Raw genomic sequence first — 18,314 nt, forward strand, 5'->3', positions numbered from 1 at the left:
GGGCCAGCCATGAAAAGGAGAGTCATCGAGGGCCAGCAGCACATGCCAAGGTACTGGAACAGTTGCCACACGCACTCTCCACAATCGCGCAGAGGATGAAGGAGTCCAACTTCTGCATGAGTGGAATACTGTCACAGGGATGTGAAGGCATCTCTGAGATAGTGTCGCGGGTAGGTGCGGGAATGTCTGCAATGGAGGGAAGGCTAGCCTCCATCGAGCTTCAAGCACGGCTCAACAATGAGTCCATTCAGGCCCTGACAACGGCCGTTCGGATTCTGGGTGAGCAACATTCTGCCACCTTAAACAGGCTGACAGATACATTACAACCGGCCTCCCAAGGCTTCACACAAGTCCTCCAAACTGTCGTCCATCAGGGTGGAAGGAGTGATGTGGGCCTGGCCCAGGATGGCGAAAGGGGACATGGAAGTGGGGACGCCACTCAAAGCGCTCCCACGTCTCACCCGTTGCCCCCCTCTCAACCAGTACCCGCAATGCTGCCTCCTCTCCAGGTGGCAGGGTCTGCCCCTGCACAGGTGCAGGTGGAGCAGTCTTTGGAGAAACCCAGAGGGTGTCCGCGCAAAGCATCTCATCAGTCAGGGCATGGACAAGAGCAACCTGCCACTACCTCTGCTGAAGCCACAGGGATAGCACCGCGTAAACGTAAGGCTAAGGTTTTGTGAGCACAAAGGGAATGCACAAGGGTGTATGACGGAACGTCATGTTTTTCATTTAGTTTTGTTTGTTTTGCCAACCCACATTAAAATTTGTTATCATCACTACTGCCACGTCTTTGCAAATCTTGTCTGGTTTGTGCAATAATTCCCTTTCCTGAGGATCACCATGAAGACCCACATCTGATGCCACCCATTGGGTCACTGCAGAGTGGGTGTAGGTGTATTTGCAGGTCTCTTTTGTGCAGATGACTGAGAGACGCTGGCGATGTCCCCGGTGGCACCCTGGAAGGATAAGGAGGAGAAGTTGTTGAGGGCAGTGGTGACTTTGACAGCGACAGGTAAGAAGATCGTGCTCGGGCCAGCCGGGAGCAGCTCAGCATCAAGGAGGCTGCAGATATCCACGACTACATGTTGAGTGATTCTGAGCCTCCGTGTGCACTGCTCCTCAGAGGTCCTGGAAGCTGAGCCTCGGTCTGTAGACCCTGTGGCGAGGGTAGTGCCTTCTGCGACGCATCTCTCTCTACGGTTGCCCTCCCTCCAGCTGTGCAGATGGATGTGTCACAGCACTGTGTTGTGGAGCTCCACGTGTCAGAGGTGGACAGCGTGGCCGGCGAGGCTGCTAATGCTGTTCGTCCTCTGATGAGGTCATGACTGCAGCTATGATGGCCTCCATCCGCAAGATGTACATTTGAGGGGGTCCGCAAGGTAGGTAAATGTGTCTGCACACCGGAGTTGAGGTTCCAAGTTGGTGAATTTTATTGTTAGGAGGAGGGTGGTGGAGGCCAAACTTTGTCCAAAGTGACAGAGTGGCCTCCTGCAATGAGTGAGGGTCTCCCCCCCAACCTGTTAAATGGACCTTTGCAGTTCCCACAGGTTGGTGAATGCAATACGTCTATTTCAATTGGGAGTGTTTCCCCCAGTACGGGAACACGCTTAGTTGATATGAAAATCCCACCCCTCCTAAAATATCCTCCCAATCAGGTCTGCAAATGACCTGAACTATGTAATTAATTGGTTTAAGTGGGATCCCGCCGGCTTTAATTGCCCCGGGAATCCCCAATTTTAGCAGCCCCCTGCCACGAACACACCCGCTCGGCCATCCAAAAATTGACCCCCCCAGAATCTGAACTAAAAGAGTGTTCAAAGGATGCTTAAAAGTAGGGATCTGGTTTCAGATCCATCTATTGTAGAACACTTCCAAGAATGAATGCCTTGTGCTGGGAGTTCTTCGTTAAATGAACAATCACATTTATCTTCAAACTACAGCAAAACACTGTGCTGCAGTTATAGAACTGGTGTGTATGTAATGGTGCCACAGATTGGTAGGACAAAGGTTCGCGAGCACAATTCCACTCCCAAGCATGTTTCTATTGTCAGCAGACAAGTATGTACCAAGTGGAGGTAAGACAGTTTCCCTCAGGAAGAGTAGGGAGAATTGGAGATAATCAGCCTAAGCTGCTCCTTAGGCACCATATAACAACCAGTTAAAGAGTGGCATACAAGGGGAGCAGATTCTCTGCCTGCTGTTTGTCACAGAATCCCACAATGAACAAGGGAGTGAGGGGAGTAAGGTAGGAAGAAGAAAAATTACAGTATTTGTAAATGTAACGTATCATGTCTGCTTCAGTAACCAATTCAACACAATAGGTTAGTTGCAATTGTCTCTTTATAGTGCACACTTCTAAATGTACATGATTTTTAGCAGAGAAAGATACATTCAGATGAATTAATTAAACTGGGTGCTAATTGCAAATATTTAAATTTGACCACACACTTGTGCTAATGCTTTGCTTTGTCATAATGCTTTGCTTTGTTATATTGATTACACTAATTTGGATCTGATGTACAATGAACCATTGCACCTTGTGGTTGTTGCAGTTTTTAACCCTTTGAAGGCTGATTTATTTTGCACTTAATTGGATTGTCTATTTTTGTTGTGAACAACATATATTTGATTTATAACCCATAACTATCCTATTAAGCTTATTAGAATTTCTCTTTACCCGCGGTAGTCAGCATTAACAAGAATGGCATCCGATGAAATGTTATTGTACAGGATTGGAAATGTCACAACTGCAGGTGAGGTTGATGTTAAAACATTCCACTTCCCTGGTGGCCAGCAAATTAATTTGGTGTGTTGTACTAGACCATACAGACCAGATGGTCCCAGGTATCTGCAGAGTAAGCTAATCTTAGCTGGGGCAACAACTGGACACTACATACTACAAAACCCCCACGAGTAATTGCAAATGCAAACTCGCAACCTTTTGCTCTCTGACGTAGGAGTTACAGCATCATATGCAATTTTTTTTTAATTCATTAAAAAATTTTGTGACATCTTCATCAATCTGTATTGTGACTGTGTATATAAATGTATGTGCAAAAGAATAATCTCCATGAAATTATGTTCCAGCAAATGTATTCTGAATACTGTGAGGGAGAGGGTTCCTCTGCGGAGTGCAGCCAGAGCCAAGACCATAGCACCATGGGTGGCTCAGCTGTACGGGAAGGAGGAGAAAGGTCAGGAGAACAATAGTGATAGGGGATTCTATAGTTAGGGGAACAGACAGGCGTTTCTGCAGCCATAGATGTTATTCCAGGATGGTAGGTTGCCGCCCTGGTGCCAGGGTCAAGGATGTCACTGAGCAGCTGCAGAACATTCTTTGGGGGGGGGGGGGGGGGGGGGAGGAGGGTGAACATCCAGAGGTCGTAGTCCATATCAGTACCAACAACATAGATAGAAAGAACAATGAGGTCCTGCAGGCAGATTTTAAGGAGTTAGGAAAGAAATTAAGAAGCAGGACCTAAAGGTAGTAATCTCCACATTACTCCCAGTGCCGCGCGCTAGCGAGTATAGAAATAGGAGGATAGAGCAGATGAATGCGTGGCGGGAGAGTTAGTGCGGGAGAGTTAGTGCAGGAGGGAGTGCTTTAGATTCCTGGGGCATTGGGACCAGTTCTGGGGAAGGTGGAACCTGTACAGGCTGGACAGGTTGCACCTCAACAGAGCTGGGACCAATGTCTTCGCGGGGAGGTTTGCTAGTGCTGTGGAAGGGGGGGGGGGGCGGCGTTTAAACTAATTTGGCAGGGGGATGGGCACCAGGATGTAGCATTGGAAAGGAGAAACAAGGACCACAAAGCATCGGGAGAGAAAGATAGCACTAGAGCAAGTAATAGTACAGTATTAGGTGGGATCAGACTAAGAGAGAGTTCGAGAAAGTCTAGGACTGGTTTACAGTGCACGTGTGTAAACGCACGAAGCGTGGTAAACAAGGTTGGTGAGCTGCAGGCTCAAATAGCCACATGGGAATATGATGTTGTGGTGCTAACGGAGACCTGGCTCAAAAAAGGGCAGGTTGGGTACTAAATATTCCGGGATACAAGGTGTTCAGGAAAGATTGGGAAGGTAAGAAAGGAGGTGGGGGGGGTGGTGGCAGTATTGATTAAGGAGAATATTGCAGTACTGGAGAAAGAGGATGTCCTGGAGGGGTCATGGACAGAATTTATTTGGTTAGAGTTAAGAAATAAAAGAGGTGCCATTACACTACTGGCTGTATTCTACAGGCCACCAACTAGAGGGAAGGATATAGAGCAGCAAATTTGCAGGGGAATTAGAGAGGTGCAAAAGCTATAGAGTAGTGATAATTGAGGACTTCAACTATCCTAATATAGACTGCGTTAACAATAAAACATAAGGGACAAAGAGGGCGAGGAATTTTTGAAATGTGTTCAGGATAAGTTTCTTGACCAGTACATTTCCAGCCCAACGAGGAAGGAGGCATTGCTGGTCTTGGTTCTAGGGAATGAGGCAGGGGGGAGCATTTAGGGAGCAGCGATCATAGTATCATAAGGTTTAGAATAGCTATGGAAAAGGACACGGACCACTCTAAAGTAAAAATACTCAATTGGAGAAGGGCCAATTTCAATAGGATAAGAACAGATCTGGCCTGGGTAAATTGGAATCAAAGATTGGCAGGCAAAACTGTAATTGAACAGTGGGCAGCCTGGGTACAGTCTAGGCACATTCCCACGAGGGAGAAAAGTAGGGCAACTAAAGCCAGAGCTCCTTGGATGACAAAGGAGATAGTGAGTAAGATGAAATGGAAAAAAGGGGTGTATGACAGATGTCAGGTTGATAACACAACTGAGAACCAGGCTGAACATAGAAAGTTCAGAGGGGAAGTGAAAAAGGAAATAAGAGGGGCAAAAAGAGAGTATGAGAATAGACTGGCGGCCAACATAAAAGGAAATCCAAGTCTGCTACAGGCATGTAAACAATAAACGGGTAGTAAGAGGAGGGGTGGAGCCGATTAGGGACCATAAAGGAGATCTACTCATGGAGGCAGAGGGGAGGGCTGAGGTAGTAAATGAGAACTTGGCATCTGTCTTTACCAAGGAAGAAGATGCTGCCAGAGTCTCAGTAAGTGAAGAGGTAGTTGAGATACTGGATGGGCTAAAAATTGATAAAGAGGTACTAGAAAGGCTAGCTGTACTTAAAGTAGATAAGTCACCCGGTCCGGATGGAATGCATCCTAGGTTGCTGAGGGAAGTTAAGGGTGAAAATTGCGGAGGTACTGGCCATAATCTTCCAAACATCCGTAGATACCGGGGTGGTGCCAGAGGACTGGAGAATTGCAAATGTTACACCTTTGTTCAAAAAAGGGTGCAAGGATAAACCCAGCAACTATAGGCCAGTCAGTTTAACCTCAGTGGTGGAGAAACTTTTAGAAACGATAATCCAGGACAGAATTAACAGTCGCTTGAACGAGTGTGGATTGATTAGGGAAAGCCAGCACAGATTTGCTAAAGGCACATCGTGTTTAACTAACTTGACAGAGTTTTTTGATGAGGTAACAGAGAGGTTAGATGAGGGCAATGCAGTTGATGTGGCATATACAGACTTTCAAAAGGCGTTTGATAAAGTGCCACATGGTAGGCTTATCATCAAGACTGCGGCCCATGGAATAAAGGGGGCAGTAGCAACACGGATACAGAACTGGCTAAGTGACAGGAAACAAAGTAATGGCGAACGGTTGCTTTTCGGACTGGAGGGAGGTGTACAGTGGTGTTCCCCAGGAGTCGGTGCTGGGACCACTGCTTTTCTTGATATATATTAATGACTTGGACTTGGGTATACAGGGCACAATTTCCAGATGACACAAAACGTGGACGGGTAGTAAACAGTGAGGAGGACAGTGATAGACTTCAAGAAGATATAGACAGGCTGGTGGCATGGGCGGACACGTGGCAGATGAAATTTAACGCAGAAAAATGCGAAGTGATACATTTCGGTAGGAAGAACGAGGAGAGGCAATGTAAACCAGAGGGCACAACTCTAAAAGGGGTACACAAACAGAGAGATCTGGGGGTATATGTGCACAAATCATTGAAGGTGGCAGGGCAGGTTGAAAAAGCGGTTAAAAAAGCATACGGGGTCCTGGGCTTTATAAATAGAGGCATAGAGTACAAAAGTATGGAAGTCATGATGAACCTTTATAAAACACTGGTACGGCCACAACTGGAGTATTGTGTCCAGTTCTGGGCACCACACTTTAGGAAAGATGTGAAGACCTTAGAGAGGGTGCAGAAGATATTTACTAGAATGATTCCAGGGATAAGGGACTTTAGTTACGTGGATAGATAGGAGAAGCTGGGGTTGTTCTCCTTGGAACAGAGAAGGTTGTGAGGAGATTTGATAAGAGGTATTCAAAATCATGAAGGGTCTAGACAGAGTAGATAGAGAGAAACTGTTCCCATTGGCGGAAGGGTCAAGAACCAGAGGACATAGATTTAAGGTGATTGACAAAAGAACCAAAGGTGAGATGAGGAAAAACTTTTTTACACAGCGAGTGGTTATGATCTGGAATGCACTGCCCGAGGGGGTGGTGGAAGCAGATTCAATCGTGGCCTTCGAAAGGGAACTGGGTAAGTACTTGGAAGTAAAAAATTTGCAGGGCTATGGGGATAGGGCAGGGGAGTGGGACTAGCTGGATTGGTCTTGCATAGAGCCGGCGCAGACTTGATGAGCCGAATGGCCTCCTTCCTGCTGTAACCTTTCTATAATTCTATGAACTCTGATCTATAAGTTAATGCTGTATTTGAAATGGATTTATGTTTTATGATTCCCACTGGAGAAGTAATTTTTTTTCCTTGACTATCAGCTTGTGTGACAGGCTACTGCCATTGATCCATGTACCAGATAAAGTATATTAGGCAAATCAGATGAGCAATGGGACACGTTTGCAGAACTTAATGATCATGGGGATGTGCAATTTTATTGAGTAGTATCATCAGAGATGTATCATTGGTCCACTATCGTCAGAGCTCCTGTGACTGTCCTCCATAACTCTTCATAAGGCGGCGGCCTGAACCCTGCTGTTGTGTTTCGAGCTGTCCGCGGTTGCTCTTTCACTGACTTGTTAGATATTGCAGCTGTGTCATAGCTTGCAGGTTGTGGATGCCATTGGCTAGTTCAAGGATTAGCTCATCTGCCTTTTGATGGCATTTCCTCTATCGAGGGTCCCACTCCCCTCCTCCAGGCGCTCAACCACCTGAAGCCTTTGCCGTTTTCCCGGCCCTCAACATTAACCAGAGGTAGTACTGTCTACTGTCATTATGGTAACAGGTTTTAACACCTCACCTGACTGAAGGAATGGTATATGGTGAGAAAGAATACTGTTGTTTTTCTCTATGATCTCAGATGGATGAATATGAGTTAAATAGTCTTGATGCAGTTCCAATTGTGAGAACATAGCACAAATGGGTACTAAACTTGTCACTCACTCAGGCCACAAGGATTGCTGGTGTTAGAAATGAAAATGTAATACAAATATTTTCTAAGTTTGAGAGCACAGGACTTGCTGTTCTTCATCTGGGACTGCTTGGTATGGACAGTGGGTGCCAAAAGTAGAAAAATATTCCAATTTTCTTCTGACCTATCATATTTCTTTAAGCAGAAAAAAAGCTAAAATTAAATTGGGAAAAAAATGAAAAGACGGAACAGCTGCACAGTGAAATGTCTTTGTTTGACAGTGACAAATCTATTGCTGCATCTAATAGTTATCACACAGTTCACTGCCACATACAAGCAAAATATTTTCTTTTTTACTTCTGAAATGTATTCACCCAGTCATTTTGATTTACCTTTCAATAATTTTTTTAAAAAATACAAACAAGACACATTTAAATGGGACGAGATTGGTCTCCCTGCTGTGATTTCCTTTCTTCAGCTATATCACCAGCTACAAACCAGATCAATTTATCCACTCATTAATGTCATTTCCTTTTCAGTCTGTGTACTTTTTTTTCTTTGAACTGTGTTGAATGAACTACAAACAGACTAAAGGATAGGTCAGTGAAATGCCTTCCTTTTACATTTCTGCACAAAACAGATGGCATCTCAGCAAGATCTTTGTTTACCTCAGGGTATCTCCACAATGTTATTAAAGCAACTGGATTTGCTCCCCACTGTTTTTAAAGGGTCCTTCAGTGGATGATGCCACAGTCTGTGCAGCTTTGCTAAATTATTAGAAGTTATCATATATTAAACTAAAATAAAACTTCCAACTGGTAAAGTTCACATATGAACACGTAATCTGTTCCTATTACATTCCAGTGTACATTATTTACACACAGGCACCAAACCCGCTTAAAATAAATGAGTGAACACCCGCATAACAGTGAATTTATATTCTCAACCTTTTATCACTATTTGCAAGAATATAGTTTACAATGTTATATCTGCATTACTTCCAAAGTTTGATTGATTGAACGCTATATAAACTAGGTATCATTTAACATTCCAACGAATCATGAATAATTCATAGTTGTAAAGAAAATAATCTCAGGCCCTGTAATTTCCCCAGACAGTTCTCGAATTGTAGCTCGAGTTTGATTCAAAATGCTTTTGTGCAGATCTATTACAGAACTGAAGACAATATAGAAAATTTTCTTAGCTCCAATAAAGGAAACGATTGCATAGAGTACTTTTTAATGCTATTAAATTAAATGGTCTGGCTTAATGCATACAGTAATGTGACTTAGAGACATGCCATTTTAAAAGCCATTCTTACTAACTCTTCTTTTCCTCCCCCCACCAGATATTTAGCCTTTTGGAAGTGAAATTAAATATTTTTATTGTACCTGCTAACAGGGTATTGGAAAGGGTGGAGAAATCATCCAGTCATGCGTGATTCTACGTCTGTGTAAGACAAGTGACAAAGCAACAAGATGGTTTCCGGTTTCCTCCAGTAATCCACAGCAATTTATCAATCCATTGGTTTCTAGGGCGTAAGAAAAACATCCATCACATCTATATTGTTTTGTTCCCCTAGTCAGTGGAACAGACATTAAACTATTCTATGAGTAGCAACCTAAATGGAATCCTTTAAGCAGAAATCAAGCTTGAAAATAAATTGCTGCCCTAACAGAAAACTTTAAAAATTCTAACAGCTCCAATACTATAAATTAAATTTTTTTTAAATAGAAATTTATGGGTTTTTTTCATATGGTGCACTTGAACTGAGCTTTGAATCCATAACCTAGGCCACTCTGTACTATCACCCTCCTCCATTCTTATCTCACCCTCACTGAATCAGCATTGTCCACACCAACTTCCAATGCACTGAATTCAAAATCCTTTTTATTTAAAATAGCTCCATGGCCTTGCATTACCTAATCTCTACATCCTCTATAGTTTTCTAATGCTCTTCCTAAATCTCTCAATCTTTGTACCTCTCTCATTTTCATAAGTATCTTCAAAACACATCTCTTCAACTATGCCTTTGAGCACCTCCTCTAACTTCTCCATAAATAGCTTGGTAGTCATTTCTTCTTTGAAGCACCCGGGACATTCATTACATTGAATGTTATATAAATGCCACTTGATGCTGAAATAGCCAAATGTGGCAAATTAAAATAGAGAAAATTTTGTACCCCAAGTGGACAGAGTAAGATTTAATAGAACATGACATATTACAAGATAATCAAGGTAGGTTTTGAATGCCTGATACATTGCTTCTGTATAAGCCAACAGAGTGAGAAGACATAGGAATATACAGGACTGGAAAAGGCCATTGCAGTCCATCTGGCTCTTCCCAGTATCTAAGAAATACCATATTTCATGATCTACAAATTTCTCACCAGTATTTACCAGACTTTCTCTTAAATTTGCTAATAGCTTCAGCCCCCACATGGGAGTCCATTCTAAACACTCACCACTTTCCACATATAGTAGTTAAATCTAAACTCTTTTCTCACTCCTGACCTCCACCCTATCACAGATCTTCCCATTTGTTCTTTCCTTCCCCCCTCCCCCTTTTTCGGTGGCTCTGTACTTGCTTACAAATTGTTAAATCTCTAACTTCTTCCAGTTCTGATGAAAGGTCATCAACCTGAAACATTAACTGTTTCTCCAGATGCTGCCTGACCTGCTGAGTGTTTCCAACATTTTCTGTTTTTAATTGTGATTTCATCCACCCTCTTCTATGTTTGAGGCTATGCCCTCTTGTAGAATCTGTGACTATGTTAAACATATTGACATTTATCTTGTCTATACTTGAATCCAGTGATGAATGGTGGCATTACCTCCAATTGGATAAAAGACCCGATAAGTCCCAATAAAACTCTAGAATGGTTCCAGGGATGAGGGACTTCAGTTACGTGGATAGACTGGAGAAGCTGGGGTTGTTGTTCTTGGAGCAGAGAAGGTTGAGAGGAGATTTGATAAAAGTGTTCAAAATCATGAATTGTTTAGATTAAGTAAGTAAAGAGAAACTGATCCCATTGGCGGAAAGGTCGAGAACCAAAGGACACAGATTTAAGGCGACACGAGGAAAAACTTTTTTTACGCAGCGAGTATTTATGATCTGGAATGCGCTGCATGAAAGGGTAGTGGAAGTAGATTCAATCGTGGCTTTCAAAAAGGAATTGGATAAATACTTGAAGGGAAAAAATGTGCAGGGCTATGGAGAAAGACGAGGGGAATGGAACTAACTGGATTGCTCTTACAAAGAACCGACATGGGCTCAATGGACTGAATGGCCTCCTTCTGTGTTGTAACCATTCTAGTCTATGACTCTATTCTAAATTGCCATTTGATCGCTTCTTGGTCTTTTGGACTATCCGGAAAGATTGAGCAGGCTGGGGCTCTTTTCTCTGGAAAAAGGCTAAGAGGAGTCGTGATAGAGGTTTTTATCGATAGAGTAGATGTAGAGAAACTATTTCCACTTGGGGGTGAGTCCAAAACAAGGGGACATAAATATAAGATAATCACTAACAGATCAAATAAAGAATGTAGGAGGAATTTCTTCACATACAGTCGTGAGAATGTGGATTGTACTGCCACATGGAGTGGTTGAAGCAGATAGCATTGAGGGGAAGCTTGATGCAGACAAGAGGGAGAACGGAATGGAGGGATAGGGGAGCAGGGTGGGAAGAGGTGATTAGAGTGGGAGGAGGCTCGTGTGGAGTATAAATACCAGCATAGACCAGTTGGGCCAAATGGCCTGTTTCTGTTCTGTAAATTCTATGTAATTCTCAATCTTGCACACGGACATGGCTGTTAGTTTCTGGCTCTGGTTTGGTGTGAATCCTTGGCAAAGGCCAGAGAGCCCATCCATACCAGGCAAATGATCCTGGGGGCAAAAAAATCAGCTAGAAAGCCTAGGTCAGTGTACTAGCAGGAAATCCTTAGTAACAATAAGTTCTGCTGCAGAGGTGTTTAGTAAGAATGAAAGATGCAAGTTAGTTTAATATGTTATGTTTTGCAATTCATTATAAAAACTCACTCTCTAATCTGCTTATTGATAATTAAAGGCAAGATTCTCTCTCAGAAACGTGCTGGAATTTGTATTAACTTTATTCAGAACATTATATTTTGTACTTCGAAGTAATCAGGAAATATGGATTGAGTTATGAAGCAGATTATTTAATGCCTGTGACTTCTGGTTTGCTGAGAAAATGCCTACTTTCTAGTAATCTGCTTATTTGATAATTGTAGTGTGGCCAACTTGGGGGATGGGGGGGAATATTCATATCCATGTGGTTATTATGACCAATTGCTGAGCTAATTTAGACTTGCAGTATTTATTTCTCTCTCTGTGAACCCTGCCTCCTCCCGTCACCCCGTGGTGTTTGCACACCAGTGAAATTCCCAAAAATAAAGTACATAAAAGTGTGTGTGGTAGGAGCAGCTCGTGGTTTACAGTAAAATAAATAATAGTACTATTTCTTCGTGCAGCTCATGAAATAAAATGTCAATTTTATGTAATTCACAAGTCCTAACATTGGTAATTGAAGGCAATTTTCCGTAGACATAGGTTTATTGCTAATGAACTTCCAATAAGGAATCACTTAAGATCTCTAAACAGATGTCTTGACGTTACTTTTTTCGCTTTCTCTCTACAGTGCGGCAGAAGTGCTGAAAACTTTGACAAGTTCTTCACACGAGGCCAACCAGTGTTAACACCACCTGACCAGCTGGTCATCGCTAACATCGACCAGGCAGAGTTTGAGGGATTCTCGTTTGTAAACCAAGAGTTCTTTCACCCCAGTTTAACCAATGTTGTATGAAACTCAGAATGAAGAGGACAAGCAGCAGCAGCAGTAAATGGGCCTTTGTTTAAAAATGTCTATAATCAATCAACGATTAACTTTACAGGATTAATAATGTTCAGAAAAGGTTAAGAAACAAGCACTTTTAACTTCTAGAAAAAACTTAATATACTTTATGGAGATTTATTGACAAAATTTTAAAGTCCAGCATTAAATCAGTATAATATAATTGTGAATTGTTCTGATAGCTAAAAAGACAGGAAGATTTTTAGGAATGCATTCTCCTCTGCTGGATTCTACTTTGTTTTTTTTTAAATGTTGAGTTACAAATTGCAATATACATTTGGCCCCCAAGGGACCAGTTCTTCCTCCCTTTGTCTTCCCAATAATTGAGGATGGTTCAATAGACTAGTCATCAAAAACAACTGAGGAACAGATGTGTTTCTCCAAAAATGTAATGGGCAAAATAAGTTTGAGTAAATCAATACATATATCTCATACACAATCCATCTATAATTTGCACTAATATATAAAACTGATATTTCCATTTGGATTACAGAACAAGAAATCTGAAAGACTTGCAGGAAACACTGAGAGAATTAGTTGAAAGGGTGAGCAGAGGAGAAAAATAAAATTGATCAAATTATTTTGGTATTTTAACATGTGCTAAAGATCTCTTGTCCAAAGTGGCTACTGAAAGGATGTTAATACATTTTCTCATGTGAATCACAGTGAGTTTAGCAAGTTCCTGTTCAAGGGCACAAAAACTTTGCCTAGTGCACAAAGCAAACAACCGTACAGGAGACTATTCTACTAATTTTATATGAAACTACGAAGACAAAGAATGCTGTGCTACAGTTGTCTAGCTCGTATCTCATTACGCATTATTGTATGGAATGAGCTTTTGTTTCTTAGAAATAGTAATGTTCTGCCTGCAGCAAAGCTTTGGCTTTGTTAAAGCATATGTTCAACGTGCTAAAGGGGCACTATCTTCATACAGCAGCATTTGGCAAATCTTCTTTCATTTTTGTTGAACGTACGATGTAAATTGCATCGCAAAAATAGCATCCAGCCACTTGAGCGTGACGTTTTGAGAAAAATGACACGTGGCACTTCTGGCAACAGTCCCCCTTTAAGGTACTTACTGAAGGTTTTCTTGTACTTTCAAAAAACCTACTGCAGTTTTTATACTAAGGCACAGAAAAGTTTTTTGTTTCTTAAAATGTTTGCTTGTACTGGTACAAATCAGCCTATAAAAGAAAATACATTTTTAAAAATTAAGATATTTGATGCATTGTTTAGCTCCTATACTTACCACTACAGTAAATGAAACTATTTTGGTCAAACTTGCTTTATTTTTTCTTAAGGTTGAACAGTAAATGCTAATTCATAAGAACCACAGTAAGTCCCTGTGCGCACCTTGATTCAATTACAAAATGGGAGTCAGTTCAGATCATTTTTGCCTTGATTTTGGAAACAGTAATTTAGTGACTCACTATTCTGCCTGAGAAATGCATGTCAGAATACAACTAGCATGTTGTCAATAGGTGCCGCATGCAACATGGCCTACATTTTGAAAGCACGTACATTTGGTTGTTGGTCAAAATAGTGTTTGCCATATCCAAGTTGAAGAATGCATCCTTTAAAAAGAAATTACAATTGAAAATGGCACTTTTTTTAAAAAATCATATCCTTCAGTGCTTATTGCATTGATTGATGATTACATTTCTTTGTGCTATTCTTCACATTACACAATTCAGTCACATGCCTGACTCTGCCAAATTAATAAAGGTACAGTAAATGTACATATGCACCCAGCCCATTGTTAGTTGAAATATCAATATTTAAAATCAGCACTAATTGATGCTAAATGCAAGCATTTTAGATGAATGAAGAAAATGGTTAAAAGATATATAATGACTAATATACAGTTAAGTACTGTTCTGTAAAATCTTTCACAGTTTAAAGTAACCTTCCGGACCAAAATTTTTACTGAGTTTACCTAGTCAGCTTGAATACAAATATTTACTGAAGTAGAGGTAGTAAGGAAAGAAAGTGCTTGTAAATTAAATGCTAAAATATATATATAATTTTTTGTTAAAGTTTAAGATTGGGAAAAAAAGTTCAAGGTTGATCAGATGTGTGATCTCTATTCCTTATTAACCATCCTATCCCCTCCCAAAATTATTTCAAACGGAAGTCTCTCCAAAACTATTAGGATTAGCTTTGCCACTGACATGGTTATTTTGTTTTGAATGGAGTGATAGTGATATCATTGAGGGAATGACTTGGAGGATTCACCATGTCCCATGGTATGAGGGAGCTGAATAAGCATACATAGCTGAAGTACCTGCATTTATAATGGTAGCAACTAACATTAATTCAACTCCCTTACATTGTCAGAATCAGTAAGTACTCCAGTTTGTACCTCCTCTAAGATGTCATCTGGTTATTGTGGTAGAAAACAATTATACTAAAAACTAATAACAAAAACAGATAGCAAAAATAAAATGGGTATTCATGTTCTTTGTAAGGGCTGAATTTTGAAAAGGAATACTGATGAGGCTGACTCTTTAAATATATTTTGAGGTTGGCATAAAGCAAGGTAGAACTTAGAAAAGGAACCTTGCATCACTGTACAGAACATTATTCAGGCCACATCTTCTACTATGATATGTACTGCTGAGTAAAATATGTTTCCAGGTAATTTGTTGCCCCTCACTCCAAATAAACCCTCAGCCAATCTTCAACTATCCTCTTCCACCTGCTTTACACCATCTTGCCACATATCATTTTAAGTTTTCTTTAAACAATAGCTTTTAAATTAAACTATAGGTTATATATTTGAAGAATACTAATTGAGTTTCAAGTTTGAAATTCAACCAAGTGGCTCTGTACGTTTTCATAAACTGCTTGAGCTTTGCCCTCTCAATTTATAGTCTCTGAATTTCTGCCTTGTAACTTCCCTGCCCAGCCAACTGTATCCTATTTACTGAAATGGCTGCAGATAATAAACAGACATTTATTTTTGTGTTGTCCAATGTTAAGCATAGGTTACAGATTTCATATCACTGCCTTATTAACATCACTACCAACAATGCTAAAATGTGGTTGCAGTGGAGTGCATAGATTCACAAAAATGCAGCAGTGGATTAATTGCCAACAGGCAAGTAAATAAAACCTTGCATTTCATGCAGACCATTTAAACTGGAGTGTACCGATTACCTAGACAACTGTTTTTACTGGAGATTGAGATGTTGGGGGAAAAAAAAGTAATTTTTCTGAACAATTCTGGAAGTCCAAAATTTTGTATCTTGGTATAGTTCTGCTTAAAATGTAGAGATTTTAGCATCTTAAAGTGGTTGAGTTTCTAAACAAAAAATAAGTTATGTAATGTAACATTTCATACAATTTATTGTGGGCATCTTTGTTTAGTAGCAAAACTTCCAGTGTTTTCCTGTTTTCACACTACATTGGTGAATGAACAGCTACATGTATAGAATTCCCCCCCTTTTTTAAAGGTATGAATGTTCTGAAAAGCACTGATATCAGGATTTTTGAACACTGTTACATCTTTATTAAAAACCTTAGAAACTAGTAGTAATAGAAAGTTATATGGGAATGGCATTGACAAAGATACAGTTATCTTTGTAACTAAACAGGGTGTTACCATACCTTCAGGGAGTTTCTGGGCAGGTTTAGTTCCAGAACACACTGTCCCAGAAGCTCAATTCCACAGTTGCCATATTGGCTACAGGGGTCATTCACACTGCAGAAAACTCAATATACTGTGCAGTGTAAGCTATCACGACATAGTTTTCCTGCAGAACTTTTTTAAAGCTTTTTTTAATGCAAAAATCAGTGATGCAGTTCCATCTTAATATCACAAGTCGTGTCATTGTTTACAAACCTGGTAAAATGACAGGCAAATCACTCGACAAGGACAATATGCCCATTTAAAGAAAAAAAATCTATTCACAGCATTTCTAAGCTTTTTAACAGTGTTGCTTCAAATTGCTGATTTGTAATGCCAAAAGTCATATTCCCATTCTGTATTTGTAAGCAGCAATATTATTTCCTTTATCATTGTACTCTAAACACTTAGGAACTGTAGCAAGCCAGTACAGGAACAAGTGCAGAGGTCACAATATTCATTTAGAATTTGGTTAGAGACGGTGTATTATTAAAGCATACGGTTTTCTTTTTCTATTATATAATAAACAACTTACTTTCCTCAAATTGTTTTGCATGGTATTCTTTGTTATGTGTTAATTGTAGTTTCACAATGTGTAAAAATAAACAAAGTGGCTGTTAACTCTGTGTTCTTTGATTTAAATGTACCTCTGCATTGCTTTTGTCATAAACTTTCTCCTCTTCTAAAGATGCTGAGTGTTATTGGGGTACACAGTTGCCAATACTGACCAAGAAGCCAGTCTTTGTATGTGGTCTTAACAGTTTTAGTTTAGAGGGCCTCACTGCCAAGCCAGATTAGGCTCTCCAGTAATGCCCACTCACACATAACTTTCCAAAAGGTGTCACTAGATAATAGTCATGAAGCGGAATCTTAACTGATTTATTCCCTTCACAGACCAGGGGCACTGAGGCCAACTGACACCCCACTTGAAATCAGCACACACTGAGCATCAAACCTTAGACTTCGTTTTTATATGGCCTAGTACTGCATCAGGAGGTGCCTTTACCCATTTAGGGCATTATAGCTTTTCTTTAAAGAGAGAAAATTGGATTGGGTAATAGTAACAATGCATATTGCTGCACATGAGCTGTTGCACAGCAGGGATATGATGTGGCTTGTGCCTGAGATTTCCCCACAGAGCAAACTTTCTGATATCACCGTACCCCCTTTCCTCCCCCAAACTTGTATGCATACTTCCTCCAGCACCAAAGACCTGAGAATAGATTGCCTCAGTGTATGGTGGAACAGGGAACCTAATGAAGCAAAACATTTTTTAAAGTGAAAAATAACATCTGCAACACAGATAATGACCATCTCAAACAAGAGAAAGCCCAGCCATCTGCCCTTTACCTTCAATAGCCGTTGAGTCCCCGCATTATCAATATCTTTGGGAGGGTCATTGGACCTTAACTGGACTAACCATATCACCACCGTAGCTACAAAAGCAGGGCAGAAGCTAGGTAGTCAAAGCATCTCCATCATCTACAAGCTTATGTCAGGAACATGATGGAATACTCACCACTTGACTGGCTGGGTGCAGCCACAACAATACTCAAGAAGCTCAAGATATCCAATTCAGAGCAATTCACTTGATACGCACCCCTGCCATTGCACACAATATCTACACCCCCATCACTGGCTGCAGAGCATCTACAGAACTTACAAAGGTCACTTCGACAGTACTTCCTACCCCTGCAACCTCTATCACCAACAACGACAAGAGCAACAATGTTGTGAGAATACTATTACCTCCAAATTCCTCTCCAAGTCACACACCATTCCAACTTGGACAGAGAATGCCATTTCTTCATGATCGCTGGGTCAATATACTGCAATTCCCTACCAAACACCACTGTGGGAGTGTCACCACCACAAGAACTTCAGATTTTCAAAGAGAAGGCCCACCACTATGGCACCAAGGAGCCCTAGTAAAATTGAAGTCAATGGGAATCAGGGGAAAACTTTCCAGTGGCTGGAGTCATACCTAGCACAAAGGAAGGTGGTAATGGTTGTTGGAGGCCAATCATCTCAGCCCCAGGACATTGCTGCAGGAGTTCCTCAGGGCAGTGTCCTAGGCCCAACCATCTTCAGCTGCTTCATCAATGACCTTCCCTCCATCATAAGGTCAGAAATGGGGATGTTCGCTGATGATTGCACAGTGTTCAGTTGCATTGGCAACCCCACAGATAATGAAGCAGTCCGTGCCCGCATGCAGCAAGATCTGGACAACATCCAGGCTTGGGCTCATAAGTGGCAAGTAACATTCGCGCCAGACAAGTGCCAGGCAATGACCATCTCCAACAAGAGAGAGTCTAACCACCTCCCCTTGACATTCAACGGCATTACCATCACCGAATCCTCCACCATCAACATCCTGGGGTCCCCAATGACCAG

General features: G+C 41.1%; 1 protein-coding gene across 2 annotated transcripts in view; it reads left to right on the forward strand.

Annotated features, from left to right (window-relative positions):
- Nucleotides 1–16,541, forward strand: part of prkcab (protein kinase C, alpha, b) — a 350,330-nt gene extending 333,789 nt beyond the window's left edge. For both annotated transcript variants that reach the window (XM_068003889.1, XM_068003891.1), the window contains exon 17: nt 12,080–16,541. In XM_068003889.1, coding sequence (XP_067859990.1) covers nt 12,080–12,244 — 165 coding nt within the window. In that variant the 3' untranslated portion in view covers nt 12,245–16,541. The remainder of the gene's footprint in view (nt 1–12,079) is intronic.
- The last annotated feature ends 1,773 nt before the right edge of the window (nt 16,542–18,314 follow it).

This window comes from Heptranchias perlo, chromosome 23 (assembly GCF_035084215.1).
Source record: "Heptranchias perlo isolate sHepPer1 chromosome 23, sHepPer1.hap1, whole genome shotgun sequence".
In the NCBI taxonomy this organism is placed as follows: Eukaryota; Metazoa; Chordata; class Chondrichthyes; order Hexanchiformes; family Hexanchidae; genus Heptranchias; species Heptranchias perlo.